Raw genomic sequence first — 27,523 nt, 5'->3', positions numbered from 1 at the left:
TCTTTCTTTCTCTTTCAAAATATCAGTAAAATATCTCAGTAATAATAAAGTGATGCTGATTAAACAGAAAGAGAAAGGACTATTAACTGTTATGGAAAGTCAACAAATGATCATTATACAGAAATCCGTGTTGAAAATGATGTGATTTATAAATGCAGGCAGGGCAGGTTAGCACTTCTTTCTCTTCTGCTTTAACTGCATAGAAAACATTTAGTGATGAACTTCGTAGAACTAAAGGAAATAATCCATTTAGATTTTAATTACAGAGTTCAATGTGGGAATATATGTAAATATCTGGCAGCTCTTTCTCAACTCAGTCCATCTGAACGAGGCCATTTATTGACTTTCTAAGCTGAATAACAGTAACAGGCAGAAATCTGTTCTCATATGAGGAAACTGAATGATCTGCTTCAGATGGCAGACTGTTTTTCTCACAAGCTAACGCTCCATATGTGCTCGCTAGACAATAATCCATCATATTAATACTAATAAAAGGGAGTGAAGTTCACTGATGGAGCCTCTTTTAGACTAAACTCAGTGTTACAGCAGGAATATTCAGAGAGAGACTCACTCACACCTTCATCATCATCATGAAGGAGGTTCTTCATCAGGCAGCCGTGTTCTTCACACAGTCTTTTGGGGAGAAGAGCATTAATGAGTGTTAAACACAGCTCAGCTAACATCACTACTGTTATCACTCTTATCAACACTTTCAGACTCACAATAAAGCTCTGAAATATTTTGTTGATCAGCAAAGTGATAGAAGTAAATGTGGAATCAGAAGCAGAGCATCAGTGAATATTACACTGTAGTTACTGATAACATTATAAAAGCTCTTTCAGTGTCTTATCAGTGTTTGTTTCTAATGCAGAGCACTGCTGACACTAATGTAGGAACATTTTATTCACTTTTCCAGTAATGTCTACAGGCCTTCAGAACACTGTATATTTATTGTGATATAAAATCTTTACACTTCTATTAAACTGAGAGTTGTTCTACACTGTAATGTTAAAGACTGAAGAAAAAGCTCTTTATGAATGAGGTTTTGTATTAAACTACATCTGGAGACATTTTGAACAATTAAACCATTCAATCTGTTCTCTGACCACAAGAGGGCAGCAGCATCTAAATGGACTGAATCTGCTTTCATTTCTTTACTCCTCTTAAACTGAGAGCTTTTACGGCTTTAATGTCTGTTTTTCCTCCTTTTTCTTTTCTGTTTGTTCTCCACAATCTATCAGCTCAGTAGTTTCCATGTTACTTAGTCATGCTATGTTAAATGGAGCTATAAAGTCTCTCTGCAGCTACAAACCACAGAGAGACTTGATCAAATACATTAACTGTCAGCTATAGATGCTGCCTCAAAGAGACCTGTTTGCCACTTTATTTACACTTATTGGAGAATATAGCACTTAATCATAGTTATAACTAATTAACACATTTATAAATATCCAAAAGCAATTGCATTTAGACACAAATCAATTCTGGTTATTAACTTCTTTTCCAACCAAATCATGTCTTATAATTTCAGGAGAAGGTGATGTAGAGAAATGCAAACAGATATAATAATATACTGATGTGCATAAAGCAGAATATTAAACTGTATTTACTGAAATAGATTTTTCATTACAGTCTCTAAGAGCTGCATAGCTGCTCTTTCCATCACAGACTGAGAGTCCCACAACAATGATGGAGTAAAACTTCTTACAGTGACAGAACAGCATTAAACAGAGCTTCAAGATAAACAGCTCCTCAGTGCAAATACCAAATACACAGAACAGAACAAAAAGCTCCTTCAACAGTTTTCAACAGGATTTCAACCTCCTTACATGATTTACACTCTCAGCTCTTTAGTTACTGATGTTGAGTGGACACTGCAGTGGACATACTGATGAGGTAAAAGAACTCTCCTCTATCTAGACATCATTGAAATGATGGGACACAGTGAAGGTGTGGAAGTGAGCTGGTTGTAAACTGAATGTGAGGTGTGTGATGAGCTCTCAGTGTGGGGTGTGTTGGAGCAGCTGAGGGAAACTGATAGAGCTGCAGCCTGTTCCATAAAATCACTTATAATTTGAATTAAGTTCTTTTTAAGTTCTTAAACATTTTTTTCCCTACATCAGTCCACACACACTCCCCAAGCCCACTTTACAGTCTCACTTTTGCTAAACTCGCTGTTCTAGAATATTACAATTAAAATAATACTATAAACAATTCGCCATATCTTTCACATTTGAATATAAAGTGAGTTGCTATGTGATTTTCAGCTAATGACGTATGTTTATCATGGCATACAACACATGCAAGTCCAGCACAACACTGGTGTTCAGCTTATCACTTGTGTCACTCATATCCACAACTAAGGAGAGTGTTCAGTTTAATCATTCCACAAAAGAGCTCAGATTTCATAAAAGTATAAAAAGTTTTTGTGTTCTGAACACTGCCTTCTCAAAATTAAGCATGGACTGAATAGAGATACTTAATTTTTTGTATTCTGAATAGTTTTCCACTACATCCCATCCCTGTTTGCAGATATAAGGACCCAGCATAACTGGAACAATGAAAGAGATCAGCACAAATGATCTGCTGTCACTCTCTACAGGCCGAGTTTTTATGAGAAAATAAAAATGAAATGAAATATAACCCCAATTCCAAAAAAGTTGTAAAATGCACAAAAAAATTAGTGATTTATACATTCACATTTACCACTATTTCAATAGAAATAGTACAAAGACTAGATATTCAATGTTTAATCTTATAAAATTAGTTGTTTTTTGTAAATATATGCTCATTCAAAAATTGATACCTGCAACACCTTCTGAAAAAGTTAGCACAGGTACAATTTAAGACTGGGAACTTTGTAAAATGTTCAAAACACATCTTAAACAGGTAATGCAATTATGCTAGGATATTTAAAAGGAGCTTTAAGGAAAGGCAGAGGCCTGTATGAGCAAGGATGAGTTGAGACCAATAGTTTAAAAATAAGACATTTTAGGTATTTCACCCTTTACAATGTATATTATCCTCTAAAAATGTAGTGAATCTGGAAAAATCTCTGTGTGTAAAGGAAAAGGCCAAAAACCATAAATGAATGCCCATGACCTTCAACTACTCAGATGGCACTGCATTAAAAACCCTCATGTTTCTGTCATGGACGTCTTCACACAGGCTCAGGAATAAACCATTGTTCATTGCTGCATCTACAAATGCAGTTTAACACTGGAACATGCACAGAGTAAGTCATTTATCAACAACATAAATGTCACCAACTTCTCTGGGCTCAAGCTCATCTGAAATGGACTGATGCATAGTGGAAATAGGCATCGTGGACTGATGAGTCAACCTTACAGATTATTTATGGAAATGATGGATGTTGTGTTCTCTGGGCCAAAGAGGTAAAGAACCATCCAGACTGTTATAAAGTTCAAAAGTCCGTGTCTGTCATGGTAACCTGCACATCTGTACAGTTAACGCTGCGCACATTTTGGAGCAACACATTCTGCCTTCTAGACGACATCTTTTTTCAGAGAAGTACATGATTATTTTAACATAACATATTAAGCTACATCCTACACATCACGGCAGCATGGCTGTGTAATAGGAGACTGCGGCTGCCTGCAGTCCAAAACTGTCTCCCATTGAAAATGTGTCTTATTAGGATCAAAATATGACAATAAAGGCCACACGCGGTTGCATAGCTGAAGACTTGTATAACAGACGAATGGCAAAAAAAATCCACTTTCAAAACTGGATCAGTTTGTGTGATGATGTAACAGGTGATGTAATACAGTGGTAAACATGCTCCTGTCCCAACTTTTTTTTAAATGAATTGCAGGCATAAAATTTGAAAATAGCATATATTTACAAAAAACAATTAAGTTCAAAAGGTAAAACACCAAATATTTATACAGGCCGAACATAATATAGTAATCACGTTTTAATCAGCATTTCACACACTGTCCCAACTTTTTTTGTTGGGGTTGCATGAAATCAGCATCCCATGATGAAGATGGAGATCCATAATGTTTAATTATAATGATGAATAATGGTTGAAACACACAAACCACATCACAACACAGAGCATCACATCATAAACAAATTTCTTCAGTGATTCATTAATCCAGGAGTGTCCAGTCTTCTCTGCAAATGGCCGGTGTGTCTGCTGGTTTTCACGCCAAACAAGCAGCAGTTGCTGATTCTACTCTTTTATTACACTGATCCAGATCAAACATCTGATCTTGTGTTCAGCTCCTGCTTTGTTGGAATAAAAACCTGCAGCCACACTGGCTCTTTGCAGAGAAGACTGGACACTCCACCACTTTTGATCATTTTTAGTCATTTGTGGTGATTTTATTTGTAGTGTTTCAATATTATTTTCTTCCACAAATATGAATTCACAGAAATCATTTGTGACCTTAAAGGTGATGTTTATGTTGCTTTAGACTGAGTGTAAACAGAGTCTTTATCATATTAGTGAATATAGATTTCTGTTGTGTGAGAAGCTGAAGTTTTAGTGATTTAGTTCAGTTCATTTTCAGCTTCATACTGTAGTGATGCTGTACAATCTATAAGCTTAAATCATCACTGTATAAAACACTTTTACCATTATATAAATTTCTATATACAAGATCATTTCTTAACATTCACAAAAAACATTATACACTTTATAGCCTAAAGTATGTGGACACATACGCATCACTGTCAGATGTCCCGGGTGTTAATATGGAGTTAGTGACCCTGTGAAGTCTTTCCACATCAGAGTGTCTCTGGGGGTATTTGTGCCCATTCAGTCAGAAGAGCATTTATTAGTTCATACACTGATGTTTGACGACAAGGCCTGGCTTGCAATTGATGTTTAAATTCATCCCAAAGGTGTTCAGTGGGGTGGAGCTCAGGGCTCTATGCAGGCAAAGCTTGTGTGTTTGGGCCTCACTTTCTGCACAGGGGCACAGTCATGCTGGAACAGGAAAAAGCTTTCCCCAAACTGTTGCCACAATGTTGGGAGCATATAATTAATAAGTCTAAAATGTCTCTAAATGCTGTAGCCTTAATATTACCCTTCACTGGAACTAAGGGGCTCAAACCCTGAAAAACAGCCCCAAACCATTATCCCTCCTCCTCCAAACTTTACTGTTGGCTCTTGGCATTCTGATAGGTAGTTGTCTCACAGCTTCTGCCCAACTCAGATTCATCCATCACACTGCCAGATTCCAGCATGATTCATCATTTCAGAGAATATTCCAGAGAATTTCCACTGCTCCAGTGTCCAGCCGTAGAATGCTTTCCACAACTCCAGCCGATGCTTGGTATTTTCCATTTTGATCTTAAGCTTGTGTGCAGCTGCTTTTCCATAGAAACCCATTTTATGAAGCTCTGAATGAGCAGTTCAGCAGAGCTGATGTTGCTTCCTGAGGTGGTTTGGAACTCTGCAGTGAGTGATGCAACAGAGAATAGGTGCTATGTGCTTCAGCACTCGACAGCCCCTCTCTGTGAGTTTGTGTGGTCTCTCTCTTTGTGGTTGAGCTGTTGCTCATAGACACTTCCATTTCACAATAATAGCACTTACAGTTGACGGGGCAGATCTAACAGGACAGACATTTCACAAACTGACTTGTGGCAAAGGTGGTATCCTATGATAGCGCTGTGTTTAAAGTCACTGAGCTCTTCAGTAGGACTCATTCTACTGCCAGTGCTTTCTGTGGAGATTGTATGACTATGTGCTTACTTTTATCCACCTGTTAGCAATGAGTGCAGCTGAAACACCTGAACTCAGTAATTAGGAGGGGTGTCCACCAGAGGTGGGAACAAGTCACTATGTTGCAAGTAACAAGTAAGTCTGAAGTCTTCACACTCAAGTCCCGAGTCAAGTCCCAAGTCAAGATAGTCGAGTCTCGATTCAAGTCCTGAGTCAGTACAGGCGAGTCTCAAGTCGAGTCCCAAGTCAATAGTCCTAATCTTCAAGTCCTAAAGTCAGTCTTCATTCTTCAGCTATTTTGAGGCCATAACACTGGTTGGTAAAACACTAATGGTAAAAGTTCTATAGCCTTTTAATGACAGCATGTTAGCAGTGTATGTCTGTATATTAATGTTATTTATAATTATTGTTTATATATATATACTTTTACCCTTCCAACTAAAATGCAAAATACATCGTACACAGATAACCATGAGAGGCATAGTATACAGAAAGAGTAGTGCACTTAGCATAAAAAGAATATTACAAGTACTACTGAACTTAGTTAGTTAGATTTGAAGATAATGTTCCCAAAATCATCAAAAATTAGGTGCACATGATTAAAATAAAAGCCTTGCTCAGCACTAAAACTAGCTCAGCCAAATAATAACAACCGCTAGTATGAATTGAATTTAGACAACAGAAACCAAATCAAATGAGCTGAACAAAGTTTACAGAAAGCAAAATGATGGTGAATGGAAGAAGCTGAAGCTTTTTTCACCGGATTCTTATTAGAATTTTCTGTTCCACCTTAAACGGAGCCAGATTCACATTCTGGCACCTCACTGCTGCACCATTTAAGGTGGAACGATAAATTTTAATATGAAGCTGGTGAATAGCATGTCAACTTCAGCCTCATTGTGCTGTTTTACCTGCAGAAGCTGTTAAAATCGGTCAAACAGAGAGCCAATGCCCAAGTCTTTCTCAATTTTCTTGAGTTGAGTCTAGTGTCATCAAATTTGTGACTTGAGTCTAAATTGAATCCAAGTCATATGACTTGAATCCACACCTCTTGTGCCCACATACTTTGGCTATATAGTGTATCTACAGTGTGTATTATAAATCACCTTTACCTGATACTGTACAATCTATATGCTTAAATCATCACAGTATTAAACTATTTTACCAGTAAATGTGCATTTTAGGGAAAGTAAATTGTATATACAAGTAAGTTTCTTAACACTCCCAGGAAACAATTTAATATTCATCATATCTACAGTGTAGATTATAAATCATCTTTAATAATCATTCAGCACTCCTGCTCTCCTCTCTGTCACTCCAGGCTCTCTCTCCTCTCTGTCACTCCAGGCTCTCTCTCCTCTTCTCTGTGTGATTCTCTCTGAACAGCTGATATCTGATTATCTCACTCAGCTGCTTTCCACGCTGCACTTTGATCAAACTGAACAAGCTCAGGCATCAGACACTGTTTCCAGCCAGAGGCTGCATGAAGCTCTACATGCTCCATGTAATGCAGCAGCAACTGGAGCTGCTCACAGAACCTCCATTTCTAATGTGCTGCTCCACATTCACTGCAGTCCTAAGAGCTGATCCTGAATCAGTGATTAAGGACAGTAAGTGAAGCAGTCTGATCTCTGCTCTCTCTGTTCTTCCCTCCACACAGTGATCTGATCAGGGTGGAAAGAAGAACTGAAGATAATCAGACTCTACTCTTCACTCTGATGGCTGACAGTAATGATCGGGTCGCAGTTCCTGAAAATATGCAGATTTGTAAACTATATTAAATGCAAATTAAAAAATTAAGAAATTAAAGCCACGTAGGCACACATCAACAAATCAGAAGGTCATGTGACTTGACATCAACACCTCAAACTCATCTCTGTCAAAAACAAATGTGGTGGCATACAGCCTCACGGCCACTGAGTTTGAGGTTGGTGTAGATATTTTGTATACATTTTCAGTATTGTGATAATTTTACAGACAATATCTGTTTCCCTCTAGGGGTTAAAATAGGGGTTAAACCATTCCTGTAAAAATTTATTCAATACATTTTCATTTTCTTTATTACTATTTGAAATAACATGTTTAAATATAAGTTAAAAACGTGCATAGAGTCTCTCACTGCTGAGAGAGACATTTACTTATTCTGAGCTCATCTCCTCATCAGCTGCTACTATCAGTCAAATCAGCGCATCGGCTATGAGTGACAGTCAGTCAGAAGCTCTTACTGATCTGACCGAGTGCTTACACAAAGGAGATGCTGTCTTAACCTGCTAAATAATCCACTCCTGTGCTCCTGATGATCATCTGCTCCTGCTGTGATTCCCTCTCTGATTCACTCTAACTCGCTACATCTCCATCTCAGTCTTTGTAACTCTCTCTCCTTTTCCTTCATCCTACAATCAAACTCTTTCTGTTGCTTTGTCATGACTTCCCACACTCTCTGCTGGAGTTCAGGCAGGATGGTCTTCATGATTCTCTCTGCCTCCTTTTTGGCTTCACTTTCATACGTCTCTCTGATCTCCTCCATCTCCTGTCTGTGTCTCTCCTCCATCTCTCTCCTCTCCTTTTCAGTCTCTTCTTTCAGTCTCTCCAGCTCCAACTGAACCTCATTCCTCTGCTGAATCTCTCTCTCCACCTCTCTCTCCAGCTCTACCTTTCTCTTCTCATCTCTTTCCTCTTTTAGCATTTCCTCTAGTTTAGTTATTCGCTCTTCATGCTGAGTTATTTTTGAATAAAAGTTAGTAGTTGATTCTGTAAACCTCATGAAAATCTCCTGTTCACATCTCTCCAGTTTCTCTCTAGTTTCTCTTTCTTGTCTGTCTCTCATTTTTTCTTTTTCTCTCATAATTCTTCTCTCTATCTCTCTGATCTGAGATTCTGTCTCCAGGTAGATCTCACTGCTGTAGAATTTCTCTCTGTTTCCTTCCACCATCTTCTCGATCTTCTCCAGCAGCTCTGAGATTTGAGAACCATCTCCACTCTCCTTAAAGCTGAGACAGTGAAACCTGTTCCCACATTTCTCTACAAGTCTCTGGACCTCCTGGTTTCCTGACTGGATAAACTCTTCAATGTTCTTCTCTTGGACTTCATCAGTAACAGTGAAAAGGATCATGGTGTTCCTCCAACATCTCTCTCCAAAAATCTCCTCCATTTTCTCCAGCATGCCTCTCTCCTCTCCTGTAGACTGCTTCACTGGTATGACTAGGAGGAAGGCATAGGGTCCTGGGGCAGACAGACGGACACAGAGTCCCACGTCCTGTCTCAGCTCCTCCAGAGAGAGTCCAGGACAGAACCAGTCAGGAGTGTCCACCACAGTCACCTGCCTCCCAGCCACCTCCCCCTGTCTGCTCTCACTCTGCTGCCTCACTGTAGACGTTCCAGCCTGGCTCCTCTCCTCTCTGCCCAGGATGATGTTTCCTGCTGCTCTCTTCCCACATCCAGTCCTCCCCAGCAGCACCAGCCTGAGCTCTGCTACAGGAACTGACTCTGGAGACGCTGAACTAGAGGATTCTCCACTCACTGTGAATCAACCAGAATGAGCAAATGATGTTAGTGTATGTGGATATTATTCTCTGAATATTTATAAAATAAACATAAGAAAGTGTATTTATTTACTATGTGGAGGAAGTTCTTCTTTACTGTTTCTTCTCCTGAGTGGTGCTGCTGAGTCTGGAGTCTCTCCACTGACTATGAAACAGAAGAATTAGACATAATGAAGATTAGGTGTAGTTTGTAGATAGTGTATATTATGAAATTTGCATACAGGTTATACTATCATATCATAAAATACCATAAAACAATTGACATTTTTTGTTTAAATTCACATTAAAACACACATTTTCTAAAGTTCACTTATACATTCTAATGTAACACTTCCAGTGTGTAGTTAGTGTTTCATAGTGATATATGTTGTAACTTTATGCAACCTTAGTATTTACTTACAGTCTGGAGGTATAAAGTCTTTGCTGTTTCTCCTCCTGGCTGGAGCTGCTGAGTCTGGATCTGTTCTCTCCTGCAGCTGCTTGTTTCTCTCCTCTAGAAGTCTGTCTTTCTCCTCAACCTGCTTGTCTCTTTCCATTAGCTGTGTGTTTCTCTCACTTAGAAGTCTCTCCTTCTCTTCAAGCTGTTTGTCTTTTTCACTCACTTCAGTTTTCTGTTGTTCCAGTAGGATCATCATCTCCTGTAGTTTGCTGCTCTTGTCCTGCAGTTCCTTTCTTAGAGTCTCCAGCTGCTTTTTACTGCTTTCCTCCTCTTTCACTGTGATCTCCAGTAGAGTCTCTTTCTCTCTCAGCAGTTTGATCTGATTCTCCAGTTGTGAGTCTTTATCTTTAAGCTGTTTATTAACACTTTCTAATCTTTCATTAGTTTCCTTTAATAATGTATTTATAATCGTGTCTTTATCTTTCAGTTTTATGTTATTATCTTTCAGTTCTTGTTTTGTCTCTTTTAATTCTTCATCTTTCTCCACAAGTCTTTTCTCCATTTCTTTCATTTGTATTCTATGACTCTCTAATGTCTTTGTTGTTTGTCTCAGTTCATCTTGTGTCTCTGTGAGAAGTTTGTGTTTCTCTTCTAAAATCTTCTCCTTCATCTGAAGTGTTGTTGTATTTTCTGTCAGAAGTCTGTCTTTCTCCTCCACTTGTTTTTCTCTCTCCATTAGCTGTCTGTCTCTCTCAGATAGAATGTGTTTTGTTTCTTTGAGCTGTTTAGTCTTTTCAGTTAAATCTGTAAGAAAACATTCAGACTTTCTGAATTCACAATTTTCCAAGTTAAAGATATACAGTACTGAAATGTAACAGTGTGAGTGAGTTTTTTAGCTGGTAAGGAAATATTAGAGTGGAACAGAGTTTATCTCTGTGTTAGGAAAGCCCAAAAAAATCAACTGAAATAAAAATTTCAAATATATTAATGAGGAATTCAGTGGTAAAGATTAATGACAAACAGTTCCTATTTTTTAAGAGTTTTTCTTACTTTTTAATATTTTCCACATGCTAGAATTATAGTGGACATCAAAAATATGAAATAACACGTCATGCAGAGACAGTAAAACAATCAAAATATCATCTGTTTAGAATCTTTTAAAAGTTGGCCCCCCTTTCTCTTCATGCAGCTTTACACACTCTTGATCATTTTCTCATTCAGCTTCATGAGGAGCCATCTTAGATACGTTTCCAACAGAACTAAAGACAATATATTACGCTGCAAAAGCTCTTTCAGAAGCATTTAGAAATATGTACTTTTTCAACCTTCAACTTCTCTACTTGTTTTTGTCTAAGATACAAATTTATTTGCATTTAAGGACAAGACTTTTAATAAAAATGTTGGAAAATGGACATTCAGATAGGTAACTTTTGACTGGCAGTGTATGGAATTTAATTATGACTTAATTACACGTATTATGTAACCATGCATTTATTAAATAGCTTTTCTAATTTAATTACATTCACTAATAAGTGTTATTTAATTATGATTTAATTACATGTATTATATAATATCCACTAAATAGTGTTGTAATTTAATTATGTTCACTAATATAGTAAATAAAGATCGAGTCTGATGGTTAAACCTGAAACTCACCAGTCATCTGTGATGAAATGAGAGTTGTCAGTGTTTCAGTTTCAGTCTGTAGGTCTGAATTCTGTTGTGCTGAAATGATAAAGACAGAATATTAATTTATCAGTCAGATATTTTACAATCAGTCTGTGTCTTAAATTCTTACCTGTGTGTTTCAGTTGTTGTTCTTTCTCTTCTAACTCTTTCTGCTGACGGGTGAGTTCAGTTTTCTGTTGTTCCAGTAGGATCATCATCTCCTGTAGTTTGCTGCTCTTGTCCTGCAGTTCCTTTCTCAGAGTCTCCAGCTGCTTTTTACTGCTTTCCCCCTCTTTCACTGTGATCTCCAGTAGAGTCTCCTTCTCTCTCAGCAGTTCATTCTTCTCATCTATTGTTTTATTTTTGTTCTCTATTGTTTTTGTATGTTCGTCTAAGAAAACTTCTAACTCTCTCTCTTTTTCATTTATCTCTCTATCAAACTCTTTCTGTCTGTTTGTTATAACAGTCTGAGTAATGAGTTCAGGCAGCTTCCTGATGAAGTGTGTATCTGCTTTTACCGCATTCTTCTCTCTGATCTCCATCTCCAGTCTGAGCTTCTTCACCATCATCCTCCTCTCCTCCTGCATCCTCTTCAGCTCCTCTTCAGCCTCCTTCATCTGCTCATCTTCTCTCTCCTCTCCTCTCTCCAGCTCTCTCCTCTTCTCCTCATTTCTCTCCTCTGATAACTTTCGCTTACATTCATCTTTTTGTTTTTCATGCTGTTTTATTCTCTCCTTTATCTTTTTAACTGCTTCCTCTGAGCTCCTCAAATCATCCACAACAGCTCTCATCTCTCCTCTGATCTCCTCTTCCTCTCTTTGTCTCATCTCCACTCTTTCTCTCACTCTTCTTTCCTGCATCTCTCTGATCTCCAGACTGATCTCTCTGGTGGTCTCTCTCTCTCTTTTTGTTCTTCTTCTTTACTGTGTGTTTGTTTGACTGTGTTCTCCAGTTCAGTCTCAGCTCTCTTCAGCTTTTCCTCCTCTGCTTTCATTTCTTCAATTAATCTCTTTAAGTTCTGCAGTAGAGAGAGACTCTCCTCCTTTAATTCTGAAATGATGATTCAGATTTAATAGATTAATGTCACATTTTCAGTGAACCAACCAGATAAAGCTAATCATCAAATATAACTATATGTTGTTACAGTGTCTAACACACTTCATACTGTGTTATATTGTAAAATGGAAGAGGAAAATGTATTTATCATACATTTTCCTGAACTATTCACTTATTCAGTTGTCTGCATTTGGGTGCTTATCAAATGTCCCTGTGATGTTATTCAGTGTTTATGAATAATGAAGTGGATTATGTTTGTTTTGTTTATAAACATGCACTAACACTGTTAAACACCTGCACAGTGAGCTCTGTGTGTTCTTTCATTCTTTATATCCAACACCAAAAGCTAAAAGTTACAGATCAACTAGAGTCAAATAGTTATGGATGACCAGTGGTATCACAATCATATCAGTATCAGTGGATATTTGCTTAAAAATATTCAGACAGATGTTTAAATTTGACTGATATTTTAAACTGATAACTGATGTATTTGTTTTACTCTGGAAGAGCAGAATGTTTAGGAGACGCTGAGCTAATGTGATAAAACAAATTGATTTTACTCAGTTTAATGAATGTATAACCCCACATAAATAAATATTCTATTTCTCTGGAATGATCATCAGTGTAGGTGTATTCCCAAGTTCATTTTATGTATCAGTATTGGCAGATATGTACATGAAAAATATCAGATATTGGCATCAACCCATAATTCCTATATCGGTGTGTCTCTAATAATAATTTAACAGTCTCTTCTGTTATCTGATTTAAGCAAATACAAAAGAGCAGCAGCAGCCTAGAAAAGGTAAAAACTGTAAACAACTCCTCTAGTGTGAATGAGGACGCTGCATCTTTGCCAACAACTGACCACACAGCACTAGTCAATCTGAATGACCTCATGAACAACACCATTCACCTGGTGTTACACTGGCAGTGACAAGGGAAATATTAAAGAAAAAAGCTTTTACAAATGAACAAATATGAACATCCGTCCATCCAACATTCCATCCATACTAAACTCACATCTGCATCTACATCTCCTGCCACAAAACAGCCTGCAGCTCTAACAAACACTGATTTTCAGGTAAAGAGCCTTTAGACCCGACTCACTGAAGATTTACTGAATGTCCAGATAAACACAGATGACCATCTCAAACACACTGTATCAAACTCTGAACTCACAGCTCTGTTTACTCAAATAACAAACATCACAGAGAGACACCATTCAGCTCTTCATCTCTGATGAATTACAATGATTTTTTTTTTAGATTTACAAAGGTTCACAGCAAATTTAACAGTGTTAAAAAGTGTTGATTTTTTGTTACAATTTTCGTGTTGAGAGCTGATTCTGGAGTTGTTTTTACACCCAGCAAGTTGAAAAACTTAAAGAACCAAACTTCACAAGTCATTTTTGGTGGTCCAGGTGGTTAATTAAATGTCTTTAAATGTCTTTAAATTTTACAACACCATTTCCAACAAAGTTGGGACGCTGTGCAAAATTTAAATAAAAACAAAATGCAATGATTTGCAAATCATTTAAACCCGATATAATTGAAAATAGTACAAAGACAACATATCAAATGTTGAAACATGCCCATTTTGAATTTGATGCCAACAACACATTCCAAAAAAGTTGGGATGGGGCAACAAAAGGCTGGTAAAGTTATGTAATGCTAAAAAAAAAAAACATCTGGTTGTTAATTGGCAACAGGTCAGTAACATGATTGGGTATAAAAAAAAAACATCCCAGAGAGGCTGAGTATTTCAGATGTAAAGATGAGGAGGGGTTCACCACTCTGTGAAAGACTGCACGATCAAATAGTGCAACAATCCAAGAATAATGTTTTTCAACATAAACTAGCAAAGAACTTTTGCTTTCATCATCTACAGTACATAATAACATTAAAAGATTCAGAGAATCTGGAGAAATGTCTGTATGTAAGGGACAAGACCAAAAACCAGTATTTGCTGGCCATGATCTTCATGCCCTCAGATGGCACTGCACTAAAAACAGACATGATTCTGTAGAGGAAATCACTGCATGGGCTTAGAAACACTTCTGAAAAACACTGTGAAAACAGTTCATTGCTGCATCCACAAATGCAAGTTAAAACTCTAAAACTCTGGGCCTGAGTTCATTTAAAATGGACTAAAGGGAAGTGGAAAAGTGTCCTGTGGTCTGACAAATTAACATTTGAAATTCTTTTTGGAAATCATGGACACTGTGTCCTCTGGGCTAAAGACCACTCAGCTTGTTTTCAGTTCAAAAGCCAGTATTCATGATGGTGTAGGGGTGCATTAGTGCACATGGCATGGGTGACGTGCACCTCTGTGAAAGCACCATTCATGATGAACAATACATACATGTTTTTTACAAAATAAACTGCCATCCAGACAACATCTTTTTATGTAAAGCCTTACTTATTTCAGCAAAACATTGTATTGCAACAGCATTGCTTTGTATTAAAAGAGTCCAGGTGCTTAACTGGCCTGCCTGCAGTCCAGACCTGTCACCACTGAAAACATTTGGCACATTATGAAATGAAAAATATTACAAAGGAGACCCCGAACTGTTGAGCAGCTGAAATCCTATATTAAAAAAGAATGTAAAAACATTTCACTTTCAGAATTATAGCTGTTGGTCTCCTCAGTTCCCAAACACTTACAGAGTGTTGTTAAAAGAAGAGGTGATGTAGCACAGTGGTAAACATGCCCCCACCCCTACATATTTTGGAATTTGTTGTTGGCATCAAATTCAAAATGGGCATATATTTTTTGAAAAACAATACAATTTCTCGTTTCAACATTTCATATGTAGTCAGTATAGTATTTTCCTTTAAATATGGTTTACATGATTTGCATATAATTGCATCCTATTTTTATCTACATTCTGCTCAGCGTCCCAATTTTTTGAAAATGGGGTTGCAAATATGATTTGTAATATGCAATACTTTTGTAAACTTTATTTACATTATTTATTTTGCTTAATTAGTGTAAAAATTTAGCTAACAATGCATAGATTGTGCCTTTTGTGTTTTACTTGCCCTATCTGTTAAATAAATTGAATACATGAATTAAGTACTGGATAATTTGCTGTTTTCTTAAATTGATTTGCTGTGGAGCTGGGAATCAACTAGAGTTCTAGGCACCAATGTAATAATCTCCAGGGGAAAGCTGATAACAGTTAACACCTTTTAAGTCGACATCTTACTCCAGTGCAGTGATGAATTATCACCTGTGTTATAGAACACGTGTGTTTTCGTGTACCAGACACCCCAAGAATGGTGTAACCACAATGTGTACAGTGTTAAAATGTTAACACTTAAAGTCGTTTAAAATACACTTCATAAGGTGTAACTGTAACTCAAATTGGTGTGGACTTAGAAAGTGTTAGAAAGTGTGTCACAGTGTAGATTTTTGGCCAATTTGCTGTTTTTAGCTGTCTGCAAAAGTTTGACCACTCCTGGATAAATTGTATGTTTTGTTGTTTTATAAGTGAGGTTAACACATCCCCTACAGAAAACTTAAATATGGCTTTTTTGCATATTTCAATGCTCAATTTATGTTTATTTGCCAAGTGTAATATATTAGGGGAAAATCCTATATGTTAGATTCAGCAAATACACTGTAATTGTGCAGTAAAGTGTACAGAAATGTGTTCTCTGTAGAGAATGGGTTAACTTATTAACCTGTTATAAACTGTGAAACCTCAACAAAACTCACAAGCAGACTCAACTATACATTATAAAAAAATAACATTATAAACATACACAATTACATAAATAGACATGTTCATCCTCACCGGTCAGCAGAACAGACTCCTCCATTTTCAGTCTCTGCTCCCATGTCCCACTGCAGATGTGAATAAAACAGTGTGAAGATTTTATATATGATGTCATACTGTACGTTATATGATCAATAACTGTTTCTCTGTTTAAATCACTCTTGATGTGTCAGTATGAATCACTGAAAGCTGATATTAATAACAGCAAAGATGATACAAGTACATCATAAAAATATAATAAACATCATGATCAGCATCGACACTGTAATATAACTCTACACTATGAAAGAGAATCAACAGAAAAGAAGAAAATAAACTAATAAACTTTATCAACAATCTGCCCTGCACAGCTTTTACACACAGTAATGTTTACACTAACATATTGAAAATCATATTAAAGCAGATCTTTAAAGAAATGTGTCCTGTTTAAAATGCTCACCTGAAAAACAAAGACTATCATCAAGTGGAGGAGAATCAGATCAGAGAGAAAGAAACAACTTTTAAAACACTGAAAAAACACAATAACACAAACCATAATCCAGTATTTTTGATAGAAGGACAAGATGATATTGTTTACATCAAAAAAAATGCTACTATCCGTTACACCTTCAGGCCCTTTATAATAATGATAAAGTGCTCACTTTCTGGATCGCAGAATATCGATACTCAAGTTGTTAAGACACCCTTTTTACTGATTGTCTGCAACATATTTTAATGTAATCTAATGATTTCAGTAATAAAACTCAGTAATAACACATTCACTTAATATTCCTGCTGACCAATTACTAATAGTTTATTGATAGCTACATTATCGTCTTCATAGAACAGTATCAAATACAAATGCTGATATAAACGTGACTCTGCTGTTAAAGTTCATGTAAGGAAATGATTCTAACACACATTTCTGATTATATTAATGATAATCAGTGTGAAAAACTGTGAACTTCAGTTGTATGTCAGGGGTGTACAAAGTCCAACCCCAGGGCCAAATGCAGCCCACAGTCAGATTTCAACTGGCCTGTGGCTTCTGTTTAAGAGTGTGTAAAAAGTGGTCCGCCAGCCAGTATACTGCAGTTTTTCCTTTCACCTGATGGTGGCAGCAGTATCGCAAAATTACAGTGTGATGCTCTGCACTGTGGTAATGAAGTTAGCCAAGAGCCATTTAAGAGCCTTTTGTCTCTGACTAGACCTGCAGCCTAATTTACTAAATGACTGTATTTTAACAGACCAAAATAATAATGTACTGAATTTAGTCAAGACCACAGCCATAAAGCACAAACCTAACACTGAGACCCACTGATGAAATGGAAATTCAAATAATTTGTCCATCAAGAGCCACAGCAAATGCCTCATTTGTCAAAAGACTGTAATGAATTCAATATCATAGACATGGAACAAAGCATGGATATTAAATATTCAGGAGACGGCAGAGAAACTGAAGGCAACTTCAAGCTTTTTTCTTATCAGAGCAAATTCAGTAGTTCACTAAATATTAACTCTTTAAAGTCAAACAAAATTGGGCTATTTATGTAGTTTAATCTTCTTCTTTAATGAAGTGCTTTTTGAATGCTCTGAATGTTCTGAAATGATGCTGCGTTTATTTGCTATGTAAAGAACTTACCAAGAATGTATAGATTTTTGTTTGGTTTGTCTCACAGATTGCATTATTGAACAAGTAAACCCTTGAATAAGAATGTACTGAATACATTAGACATGCTTCATTGTGACTCTTTAACAATTTAATCATCTATATTATGTTATAAGCACTGACTCATCCAAACTGCTCTGAGCAATCCAACAATAAAAGAAGTGTTGTGCATCTTTCATACAGTGATAGGAAACATGGTATCTCACAGGAAGCAATGATTCTATGCACTGATATTTTGAAAAAATAATATTTTGGATCATTTGTGGATTTTTTTTCAGCCCTCGGGTATTTTGGCACAATCTATCTGTCACAAGTCCCTTCGGCTCTGAAATCTATTTGGACTCAATCTACCAGAATCCCCTGGGAGATCAATCAGTCCCCTGGGTGTGTGAATCAGTCTGGGTATCATCCGCAATCGAATGGACAATGTGAGTGAATGAACCAGGAACTGGGGAAATTCCTCAGACTCTTTTGCAAAAACAACTCTTCAGACTGGTCTAAGCACCATGGCACCAGCTGTTGATGCTTGGATGCAGAGAAGCGAAAGCATTTAAAAGGAAACCCACCAGCAGATGAGGAAGTACTAAGAAAAAATAAGGAGAAAGCTGACCGCCATAGAGGTGAAACCCGCATCTATCAGCCTGGAGATAGAATGTGGCTGTCTACCAAGGATTTCAGAGCTTCTGAGGGAAGTAGAAAAGTGATCCCTAAATCCATTGGTCCTTTCAAAATACTGAAAAGGCTTAACGAAGTGACTTATAAATTGGATTTTCCCCCCAGGTTGAGAGCCTCACGTTCTTTTCATGTCCGGGCCCTTGGACAAGGCTACGCTGGACATCACACTACCCCATCCGAGGGAGATAGACAGAGCACCTGCGTTCGCTGTCCGTTGGTTGCTGGATTCCTGGAGATATGGAGGTGTACTCCAGTACCTCGTGGATTGGGAGGGATACGACCCTGATGAGCAGTGTTGGGTACCTGCACGGGATATACTGGACCCCGGTTTGATAGTGGACTTTCACAGCTGTCATCCAGAGAAACCTGCTCCTCGACCTAGGGGCCGTCCACAGAAGGTGCCCCCTGATCCACGTCATGTGCATCAACGGGGTCATCAACAACAGACCGCATCTGTCCAGCGCCACGGCAGCTCGAGTCCTGCTCTTGTTCGGATCTCCAGACGTGGGCGTCATGGTCGTCCTGGTCGGCCTCGTTCCGTGGCCATCCCTGACTCTTTGGGGGGGTGGTGGGGGGTACTGTCACGACTCCCTTCAGCTCTGAACTCTCTTTGGACTCAATCTCCCGGAATCCCCTGGGAGATCACGTGACTTCAGCCTCACTCTCATGCTCCAATCAGCGCTCCATTCCCTAGAGTACTGATCAGTAACACCTGTTCTTCCTTGATAAGTTTAGTTTAAACCTCAGCTTGTAAACAGATTCATTGCAAGGTATTGCTTCTTTTCACAGAGCTACTAAGCGTTATTTCTGAATGTTTATTCCTGTTCTGACCCATTTTGCCTTGTGTTTTGACTTGCCTTTTGGACTCTTTTGCCTGGTTATGTTTGTGTTTTTGTGTATATTGTCTTTTCTGGATTTGACCATTGCCTGTGACCTGACTAACGATTGTGGATTCTATTTGTACTAATAAAGCCTCCCATTCACCTTTTATCTACGAGCGTCTGCATCATTCTGTCACATTACACTATCCCTCTTTAAAAGAAGTGTGAACACCCCTCCTGTATGTGAATGAGGTAACAGTGTTATTAATGGTGTTCAGTCATCTCAGGCTGCTGTGAGCTCTACACTATAGTGATACATACAGAGCTGAAGTGTGTGTTAGTAACTCTCTCTGCTGATGATGTTCAGCTGAACACTCTGAACACACAGTACAGATAAATACATTCAGTCTTTACAACACAAACATCCTTCATCAACAATCAGCTCATCACAACAAAAGCATTACATACTGAATTATATTCACCACTCACTGCTCCTCTCTTTAAAGCCTCCTGTGAAGTGAATAATATAATGTGAAGATTTCATGCATGGAATTATAAATTACTTATTACATTTATAAATATTAGGAAGACTGGCAATTTAACAATCATGACAAATTTGCAGCAAAATATTTCCTTTTTAAAACCTCATCCAGACACTACAATTTGTTGTAGCTGTTTCCTGATCATCTAGTAAATCTGTGCTGAGAGACTCAGCAGACTGAATAAGAGAAGCTGATTATTCTTAAATGAAGTGAATGGAAGTGAAGGAGATGAGAGGATCTCAGTAATCAGGTCTTTCAGAGCTGCTGACTCTTCATTATTTGCTGCTTGTTGTGAGTCACTGATATAGAGACTCATCAAACAGGCAGATAGTGTGTGTGAGTGTGTGTCAGAAGCTCCTGCTGTGTGTGCTCTGGGCTGTTTTCAGTAATGGAGGAGAGGAAAACTACAGTAATGAGAGACACTCTAATGATAATGATGTACTGATGATGAACGACTCAAATATTCCATCATCACATAAGAACAGTGACATCACTCCCAACAGAGCCAGACTGCTTTTATTTGTTGTGTCTTTTTCTCCTCAGTGAACTTCACTGTCTCTACATTTCTGCAGTGCAGTGGGATTATGCACAGGAGCATTGTGGGAAGGAAGGAGGGCGATGAAGTCAAAAGCTTTCATTCTGCGATCAGAGACTTTGTTCATCATGAGCATTACATTAAACTGCCTTTTAAAACTGCAATCCATTTGGACACAAGCTATCAGGAGTAAATATACTTCACTTACTGACTCATCATAAACTGTGTAAAACAACAGAAAGGAACATAATGTTAGATAAACATTGGTATCATCATTTTGTCCTTCACCACTCAATACACTGCTTTCAGTACAACTCCATGAAGATGTTCAGCTAAACAGTTAAAGTGTAAACCTACAGCAGAAACTCAACCCTTATAGAAATGATTATATTAAACACTTCATGAAGTGTTTTTCTCTCTTAACAGTCAGTCCTGTGATCCTCCATCAACAACAGCAGCTCATATGTGTAATATATTCTTGTTCTGCAGGAAAAGCCAGTTACAGAAACACAAAGCTACAAAACCCCCACAGTCACTTGAGAGATGTGAAAGTGTGTGAATAAACAGCTCTTGGGCTTCTATTGTGTAGAAATGTCTTCACCTGTATGAACTAAATGTGTGGGGTTTAGGTGAGTGTTTACAGATGTACACAGATGTTGGTCACAGTAGTTCAGTCTGATCTACATCAGCATCCATGCAGCTCTAATAGACTGTAGATAGATGTAGAATGTTTACAAGAGCACAACTAAGGATTATTGATCACATTTATCTTGGCTTGTATTCAGAGCTGAAGACTAAAGTTGAAAAGTTACGTCAACAGATACGCAGGAAACTCTCTGTATTCAGACTTCCACTACGCAGATGCTTAACTTGATTTCTTGATTTTCTGGGTGGCACATTCTGAGTACTAAAACTGCCTGCCTGAAGTTCAGGCCTCTGAGGTTGGCAGGTTTTTCTTGTGTAGAGATGTCCAAGCCTGCCCATTTAATCTGCAACTAAGCACCTGCCTTTAAAACAAGCACTTGCATTTAAACATCAAGAAATCAGATGATAGAAAATGCGACTGATAAAGTAGATCAGATTGTCTTGAACACTTAAATGGTCAGACATGACTGTTTCACTGAGATATAAATATGAGGTGACACACAGGCCAAATGTCCTCAGTCATTCATCACTATGAGAAAGACCAGAGAAAGCAGCAATGTTCATATTTTGAATGAAATATCAAAAGGATAAGCAATGCAGAATTAAGTTCTGTATAAATTCTAAGCATAATAGACCCCAACAACAAGACATCAAATATATCAGCCCTCAAAAGGAACGCAGACTTTCTGGAGCTTCATAAAGACGAATCTGTACATTTAGTGTTTTTCTATTTACTGTTTTACTGTTTTATATTGTATGTATAGTTAAAAAGCTCATGTTCAAATAGTATTAAACACTGAAAGAGTCACAGCTCATCTGTCATTTTTATGTATTAATCAGACAGAAGTGTCCTTCTTAAGGAGGAAGTTTGGAGGATAAAGGATTTGTTACTTTAGAGAAAATAAAGAGTGAAAAATATCTAGATATGTATTTTTAGTTGTGAAGTCATTTTGATTCATGTTAGGCCTGTAGCTTAAACTACTGCCTATAGAAAAGAATAATTCATAGCTTTGATAAGAAATGTAGGAATGATACATAAAATATCTACATAAATACCTGAAAATACCTACATTTTACAAAAATAACTTTGAAATATGACTGAAATGCTGTTACATAAAAATGCATGAATCTGTAGTGAGAATGTATTAATATGAAACTAGTTGATTTAAAGTGAAATTTTATCCTTGTTGTTGTTTTGATACACTGTAAAAATAGTTTGTCAGTTTAACCTAAAAACAAAAATACTTCATGAGGTAACAGGCAATTTAACTGGTTTTATCTTGCTTTAATAAATACTTTGAATGAAGTAAAGTAACAAAGCAAAGTAAAATAATAAGTCAGATGAACAAAATCAATATTTATAATTCAAACTTCAAAAACACTTCGAACCACCTTAACTGTTACAGTGTATGTAGTTCATATTTCAACAAAATTTAGAACTGAACTAAACTGATTTAGAGTTCAAACTAAAACTCTGCTTGAGTTCATTAAATAAATGAAGCTTTTTTCTTGAATGTTTGTTGATGGAAATCCATGATGTGTCCTGTCAGGCTGAAGGTGAGCTGGCTTGAAATAACTCAGCTGTAAAACTGTAGTATTGCTGTGATTTTACAGATGTAGAGAATCTTCACCATCATCACCAGATCTACAGGCTGGAGATCACATTCACATTCAAGATCACATGTTAAATATAATATTTCAACACATAATATATACTGTTTCTATATCTCTTGTTATTTTTCATTGTGATGATCATGTTGAGTTTATGTAGAGTGAACTTCTGGAATACTTACTCACTCCTACTGTGAGCTCCTCTGTTGTGTCTCCATTGGTGACCTGACATGTCCTCTGTCTGACTCTTTAAAGTCTCTGATCTGTAAGGAGACGTTTCCTCTCTGCAGCTCCTGAGTGAACAGACTCACTCTGCCCTCGTAGCCCCTCCCCTCTGTCACCTGCCTGTTCTTATAGAGACAAACACAGTCCGTCCCCTTAAACCACCTGATCTCCATGGCAACAGCACTGATTTCAGGAGACAGGTGACATGAGAGAGTGACCACAGAGTCAGACTGATACACTTCATCTTTATGATGGGGTCCAATAAGTTTAAACTCATCTGTGTAGAAACACAAACACACACACACACACACACACACACACACACATTAATAGTTGTGTCTCGTGTGTCTCCACAATAAAAATAAACTCTATGATTGAATATTATTTAATGATGTTCACAGTAAAACCTTTTGTAGGTTCTGGAAGTTTAACTTACTGTTTCTTGCAGCCGCCATTTTTATCTCTTTATCTCCTCCTACAGATTCACACTAATACAATCCTACAGAGAGAGAGAGAGAGAGAGAGAGAGAGAGAGAGAGAGAGACAGGAAGATAGAGAGAGAGAGAGAAACACAGAGAGAGAGACAGAGAGAGGGAGAGAGAGATCAGCTTGTAAATGAAAACAATCTTTTATGGTATTTTCACATAGAGAAACTTCATATATGACCTGTCTGTGTGATATTAGGATAGAGAAGACGACACAACAGCGCTTGAGAGAAAAAGCGAGAGTTTTATATCAACTCTAGTTCAACTACAAGGAGCACAGCATCAGTAGAAGATGCACCAGTAAAGTTTCTTCTCCAGTACTCACAACGTAACCAGCAAGCAAACAGCTGTTAATTAACACAGCGAAACAGCGCTGCTAACTAAACACAGCAGAGACCAGAAACGACAAACAACAATGAGGACAGAAAAAACAGTAAAAAAGGAAAAAATCTGTAAAAAGTTGACTGAAGATGGACACGCCAGATTCCACAGCTTCCAGTGGACACTCTCTACAGCTGGACAGCTGTCAAATACATCATCAATAAAGCCCAGAAAAATTTCAAAACAAAAATTCTCAATGAAAATCTTTAGTGATAGTGCATTAATGATAGACTTCACTTCAACAGATAACCAGGTAATAAGCAGCCTACTTTACACAGTTTCTTCAGACTTACATGTAGTAATATACTATATGGACAAAAGTATTGGGACACCTACACATTACACCTACAGGAGCTTTTATGACTACCCATTCTAAATCCATAGGTATTAATATGTTGTTGGTCCCCATTTGCAGCTATAACAGCTGCTACTCTTTAGGGAAGCTTTCTACAGATATTGAAGTGTGTCTGTGGAATTTTTGTCCATGCATCCAGAAGAGCGTTTGTGAGGTCAGACACTGACCCTGTTAGATGAGAGGGTCTGGCTCACAGTCTCTCTTCTAGTTCATCCCAAAGGTGTTAGATGATTGAGGTCAGGGCTCTGTGCAGGCCAGTCAAGCTCTTCCACACCAAACTCACCCAACCTTGTCTTTGTACACTGTGGCTCAGTCATGCTGCTGATGTTAATGCCAGAGGAGGTTTGGAACTATGCAGTTATCAAGCGTTGGTGACTTTTATGCACTATGAGCCTCGGCACAAAGCGACCCCGCTCTGTAACTATACTTGATCTGCCACTTTGTGGCTGAGTTGCTGTTGTTCCTAAACGCTTCTACTTTTCGATAATACCACTCACATTTAATCGTTGAATATCTAGGATGGAAGAAAATTTGTGCCATCCTATTACTGTATCATGCTTGAATTCAGTGAGCTCTTTAGAACGACGCATTCTTTCACAAATGTTTGTAAAGGCAGATTAGGACTCCCAGGTGTATATGTGAAATATTTCTTCACATAAAAAAAGAAGTAAAGGGAGAGAGATCACCATATATGAATATTCTGAATATACATCTCCTATCCTAACTATATATATATATATATATATATATATATATATATATATATATATATATATATATATATACATATATACATATATATATATATTATATATAATAAAGGAATAGTTAAGTGAAGTAATAAAAGGAAAGTCACAGCTCCACAAACATCACCACCAGGACATTCTTCAGAGCTCCACAATAACAGCACATCTGGAACACATGCCTAAACCTGCCAGCAGTGTCAACATAGTAAAAAAGGGCTCTCTGTCATGGAACAGGAATTCATAGGTCACACACACAAAAAAAAATCCACTTTACATTTGGTGGGACTGCATTACAGCACACTCTAACTATTATTAATCACTATTAATCAATGCATCTGGAAACTTCAGCTGAACTACTTTGGTAGAAAAAGCAAGACAAATTGAAAGTACTAAAGAATCTACTAAAGAACTATTAAAAGATCAATGACAACTAAAGGAAAGCACTACTATGCAATATGCTGTGTTATATATTGTTATATTCAATGCTGCAGGTGTGGTTTGTAAAAAAGTGAAATATTAACACAGCAGGTTGGGCAGACAGTACAGAGAAAATGCGCTCTGAAAAAAAAACACGCTCTGGTGTTGAATTCTCTCGTGAATTAGCACGGTTCAGTTGTTTGGTGCAGACCTGAATCCAGGTGGAGTTGCATGTTCAAACTGAACTAAAGAAAAAGTTTGACAGTCTATACCATCAAAGGCAGGTCTGAAAGCAGCTCTTTCTGATTGGCTCTGCTGTTCGGTTTTACTCTGCCTATTTGTGCTGGTCAGTGCTTCATGCCATTTAGGGAAAGTGGAGGTTTTTATGTTGCATCCTGAACTCAAAAATAGCAGGGCGTCACCACAGCACTGTGAAAAGTGGTGGGGCAAATGCCACCGTGGTTCTGGTGGCCTTGCAGTGCTGTGTATGTTGTACCAAGTAAGTAATGTGACTGTACCTAGAACATTATGTTCTGCCTATTTTTGACTGTCACACCTATCACTTGTCAGGTATAGGCTGAGCCTAATCTTGGCATGAGTCCAGCCTGTATATTTGTGACCATCTATTGTTTAACAAGCTGGATGAATGTCTGATACCTGCGAGCAAGAAACAAACCTTCAATTCTCCAGATATAAGGCTGCTTTCTGGTTTTTATCAGGTTTGGATTCTTCATCTGGTGCCATGACCTGGACTGAACTTCTCTAAAGGTGAATGGCCCATTTTAAAGCAAACCCTGAAATCAGTAGATAGCCTCCTCTTGTTGACAAAACTCAGGAGTCAACTGACTGCACCTATCCCCGCTCTGCTTCGCCTGACTATTGATCATGTACATGTACCGTGTATGACCTGTGCTCTGCTTTTTACTTTGATTTTTGCCTTGTCCATTTGTCCTGTAATGAATCTCTGGGTTTTGAACTCACCCTTCTGGTTTTCAATTCTGGTTTTTGATCACCCCTTTGTTAATAAAACACTTCAAGCTAGCCTCGACTGCGCACGTCTGATTCCGTCTGCAACCCTTACACATTTTATTCACTCTTCTAGTAACTGTCTACAGGCCTTCAGAACACTGTATATTTCTTGTGACATAAGATCTTTACACTTCTAGTAAACTGAGAGTTGTTCTACATCGTAATGTTAAAGACTGAAGAAAAAGATTTTTTGTATTAAACTACATCTGGAGACATTTGAACATTTGTCCACAAGAATGCGGATACATATTGGCAGAAAAAGCCAAATAAATTAGTATAATAAGTAGCAAATCTGTACAACACAAAAGGCCAGAAGCAGATTCACTAAGACTCCTCACTGTGAGACAGAGAGCACTTTACAAACAGCATTAAACAAACTGAAAACATTCATTCACACTCATGAGCATCAACTGTGGGGTCAAAGGTCAATGTAAATGCACAGTGTACTCTCAAAAGCCTCCTCTAACTCAGCTATTCACATTCAGAACTGCTCACATATCTGATAAATATGAGTTTAAAGCTCATTGTTCAAACACTCACTCTGTAGCTTATTTGTTATATTAAATCCATCCTATAAATGATTAGCATCTGCTTTAGCATGACACTAATTTTTCTTACCTTAATTACTCTTCATTATCTTCCTCCTCTTCAGATGAAATGGGTCCATGTTTCAGATAAAAGCTGTTGTAACAACAAATCATCATTTAGTAGAAGTTAAGAGCTTCTATTCTACTTTTACTTCCTGATTAAATTAGAACCTCCATGTAGTAAAAATCCTGTCCTGGAAGCAGATTAAACTACATTCAGCTTCAGTCACTGAGGTAAATGAACCACACTGAGCTCCAGCAGCACCGACTGTACTTTCTCCCTCCTCATAGTTTCAGTTCAGACTAAATAATAATCCATTTATCTGTGAAAATAACCGCTCTAATGTCCAGCTTTAGGATCCAACGTGAAGATGAAGATGAAATATCCTCTCTGAAGTTTGTATGTCTGAAGTTCATCAGTAGTTAATGAGTAACTCTCTCTCTCTCTCTCTCTCTCTCTAAAATATGAAATAGAAGATATCTGACATTAAATAAAATGATAGTAAATACCATATTTTATATCATGTTATTTAATGTCAGATATCTTCTATTTCATATTTTATCACTTATGTCAAGCTTTTTTGTGATAAATTGCAATAATACAACAAATATTGCAATTGATCCCATGCCTGGTTCTCATATCCATATTAAATATTTATCTAAAAAGAAACTGCTAAGCATCTGTCATTCATAGTTTTGA

At 37.5% G+C, this 27,523-nt stretch overlaps 2 protein-coding genes across 2 annotated transcripts in view; both read right to left on the bottom strand.

The window, feature by feature from the left end:
• Positions 1 to 27,204, bottom strand: part of LOC118801896 (trichohyalin-like) — a 51,888-nt gene extending 24,684 nt beyond the window's left edge. Inside the window, exons 1-3 of the mRNA XM_036562301.1 lie at positions 26,855 to 27,204; positions 23,260 to 23,322; positions 22,862 to 23,100 (exon numbers count right to left, since the gene is read on the bottom strand). Of these exons, the coding sequence (XP_036418194.1) occupies positions 22,862 to 23,100; positions 23,260 to 23,278 (258 nt within the window). The 5' untranslated portion in view covers positions 23,279 to 23,322; positions 26,855 to 27,204. The remainder of the gene's footprint in view (positions 1 to 22,861; positions 23,101 to 23,259; positions 23,323 to 26,854) is intronic.
• Positions 3,936 to 18,813, bottom strand: LOC118801894 (trichohyalin-like). Its single transcript, XM_036562298.1, has 7 exons — positions 16,561 to 18,813; positions 16,140 to 16,189; positions 11,415 to 12,334; positions 11,273 to 11,341; positions 9,638 to 10,420; positions 9,311 to 9,382; positions 3,936 to 9,214 (listed from the first exon to the last, which is right to left on the bottom strand). Exons 3-7 carry the CDS (start codon positions 12,142 to 12,144, stop codon positions 8,028 to 8,030), a joined length of 2,841 nt encoding a protein of 946 aa, XP_036418191.1. The 5' UTR covers positions 12,145 to 12,334; positions 16,140 to 16,189; positions 16,561 to 18,813; the 3' UTR covers positions 3,936 to 8,027.
• Positions 27,205 to 27,523: the final 319 nt, after the last annotated feature.

Source organism: Colossoma macropomum, unplaced genomic scaffold (genome assembly GCF_904425465.1).
Source record: "Colossoma macropomum unplaced genomic scaffold, Colossoma_macropomum, whole genome shotgun sequence".
Taxonomy (NCBI): domain Eukaryota; kingdom Metazoa; phylum Chordata; class Actinopteri; order Characiformes; family Serrasalmidae; genus Colossoma; species Colossoma macropomum.
This window is presented reverse-complemented; position numbering and strand designations above follow the sequence as displayed.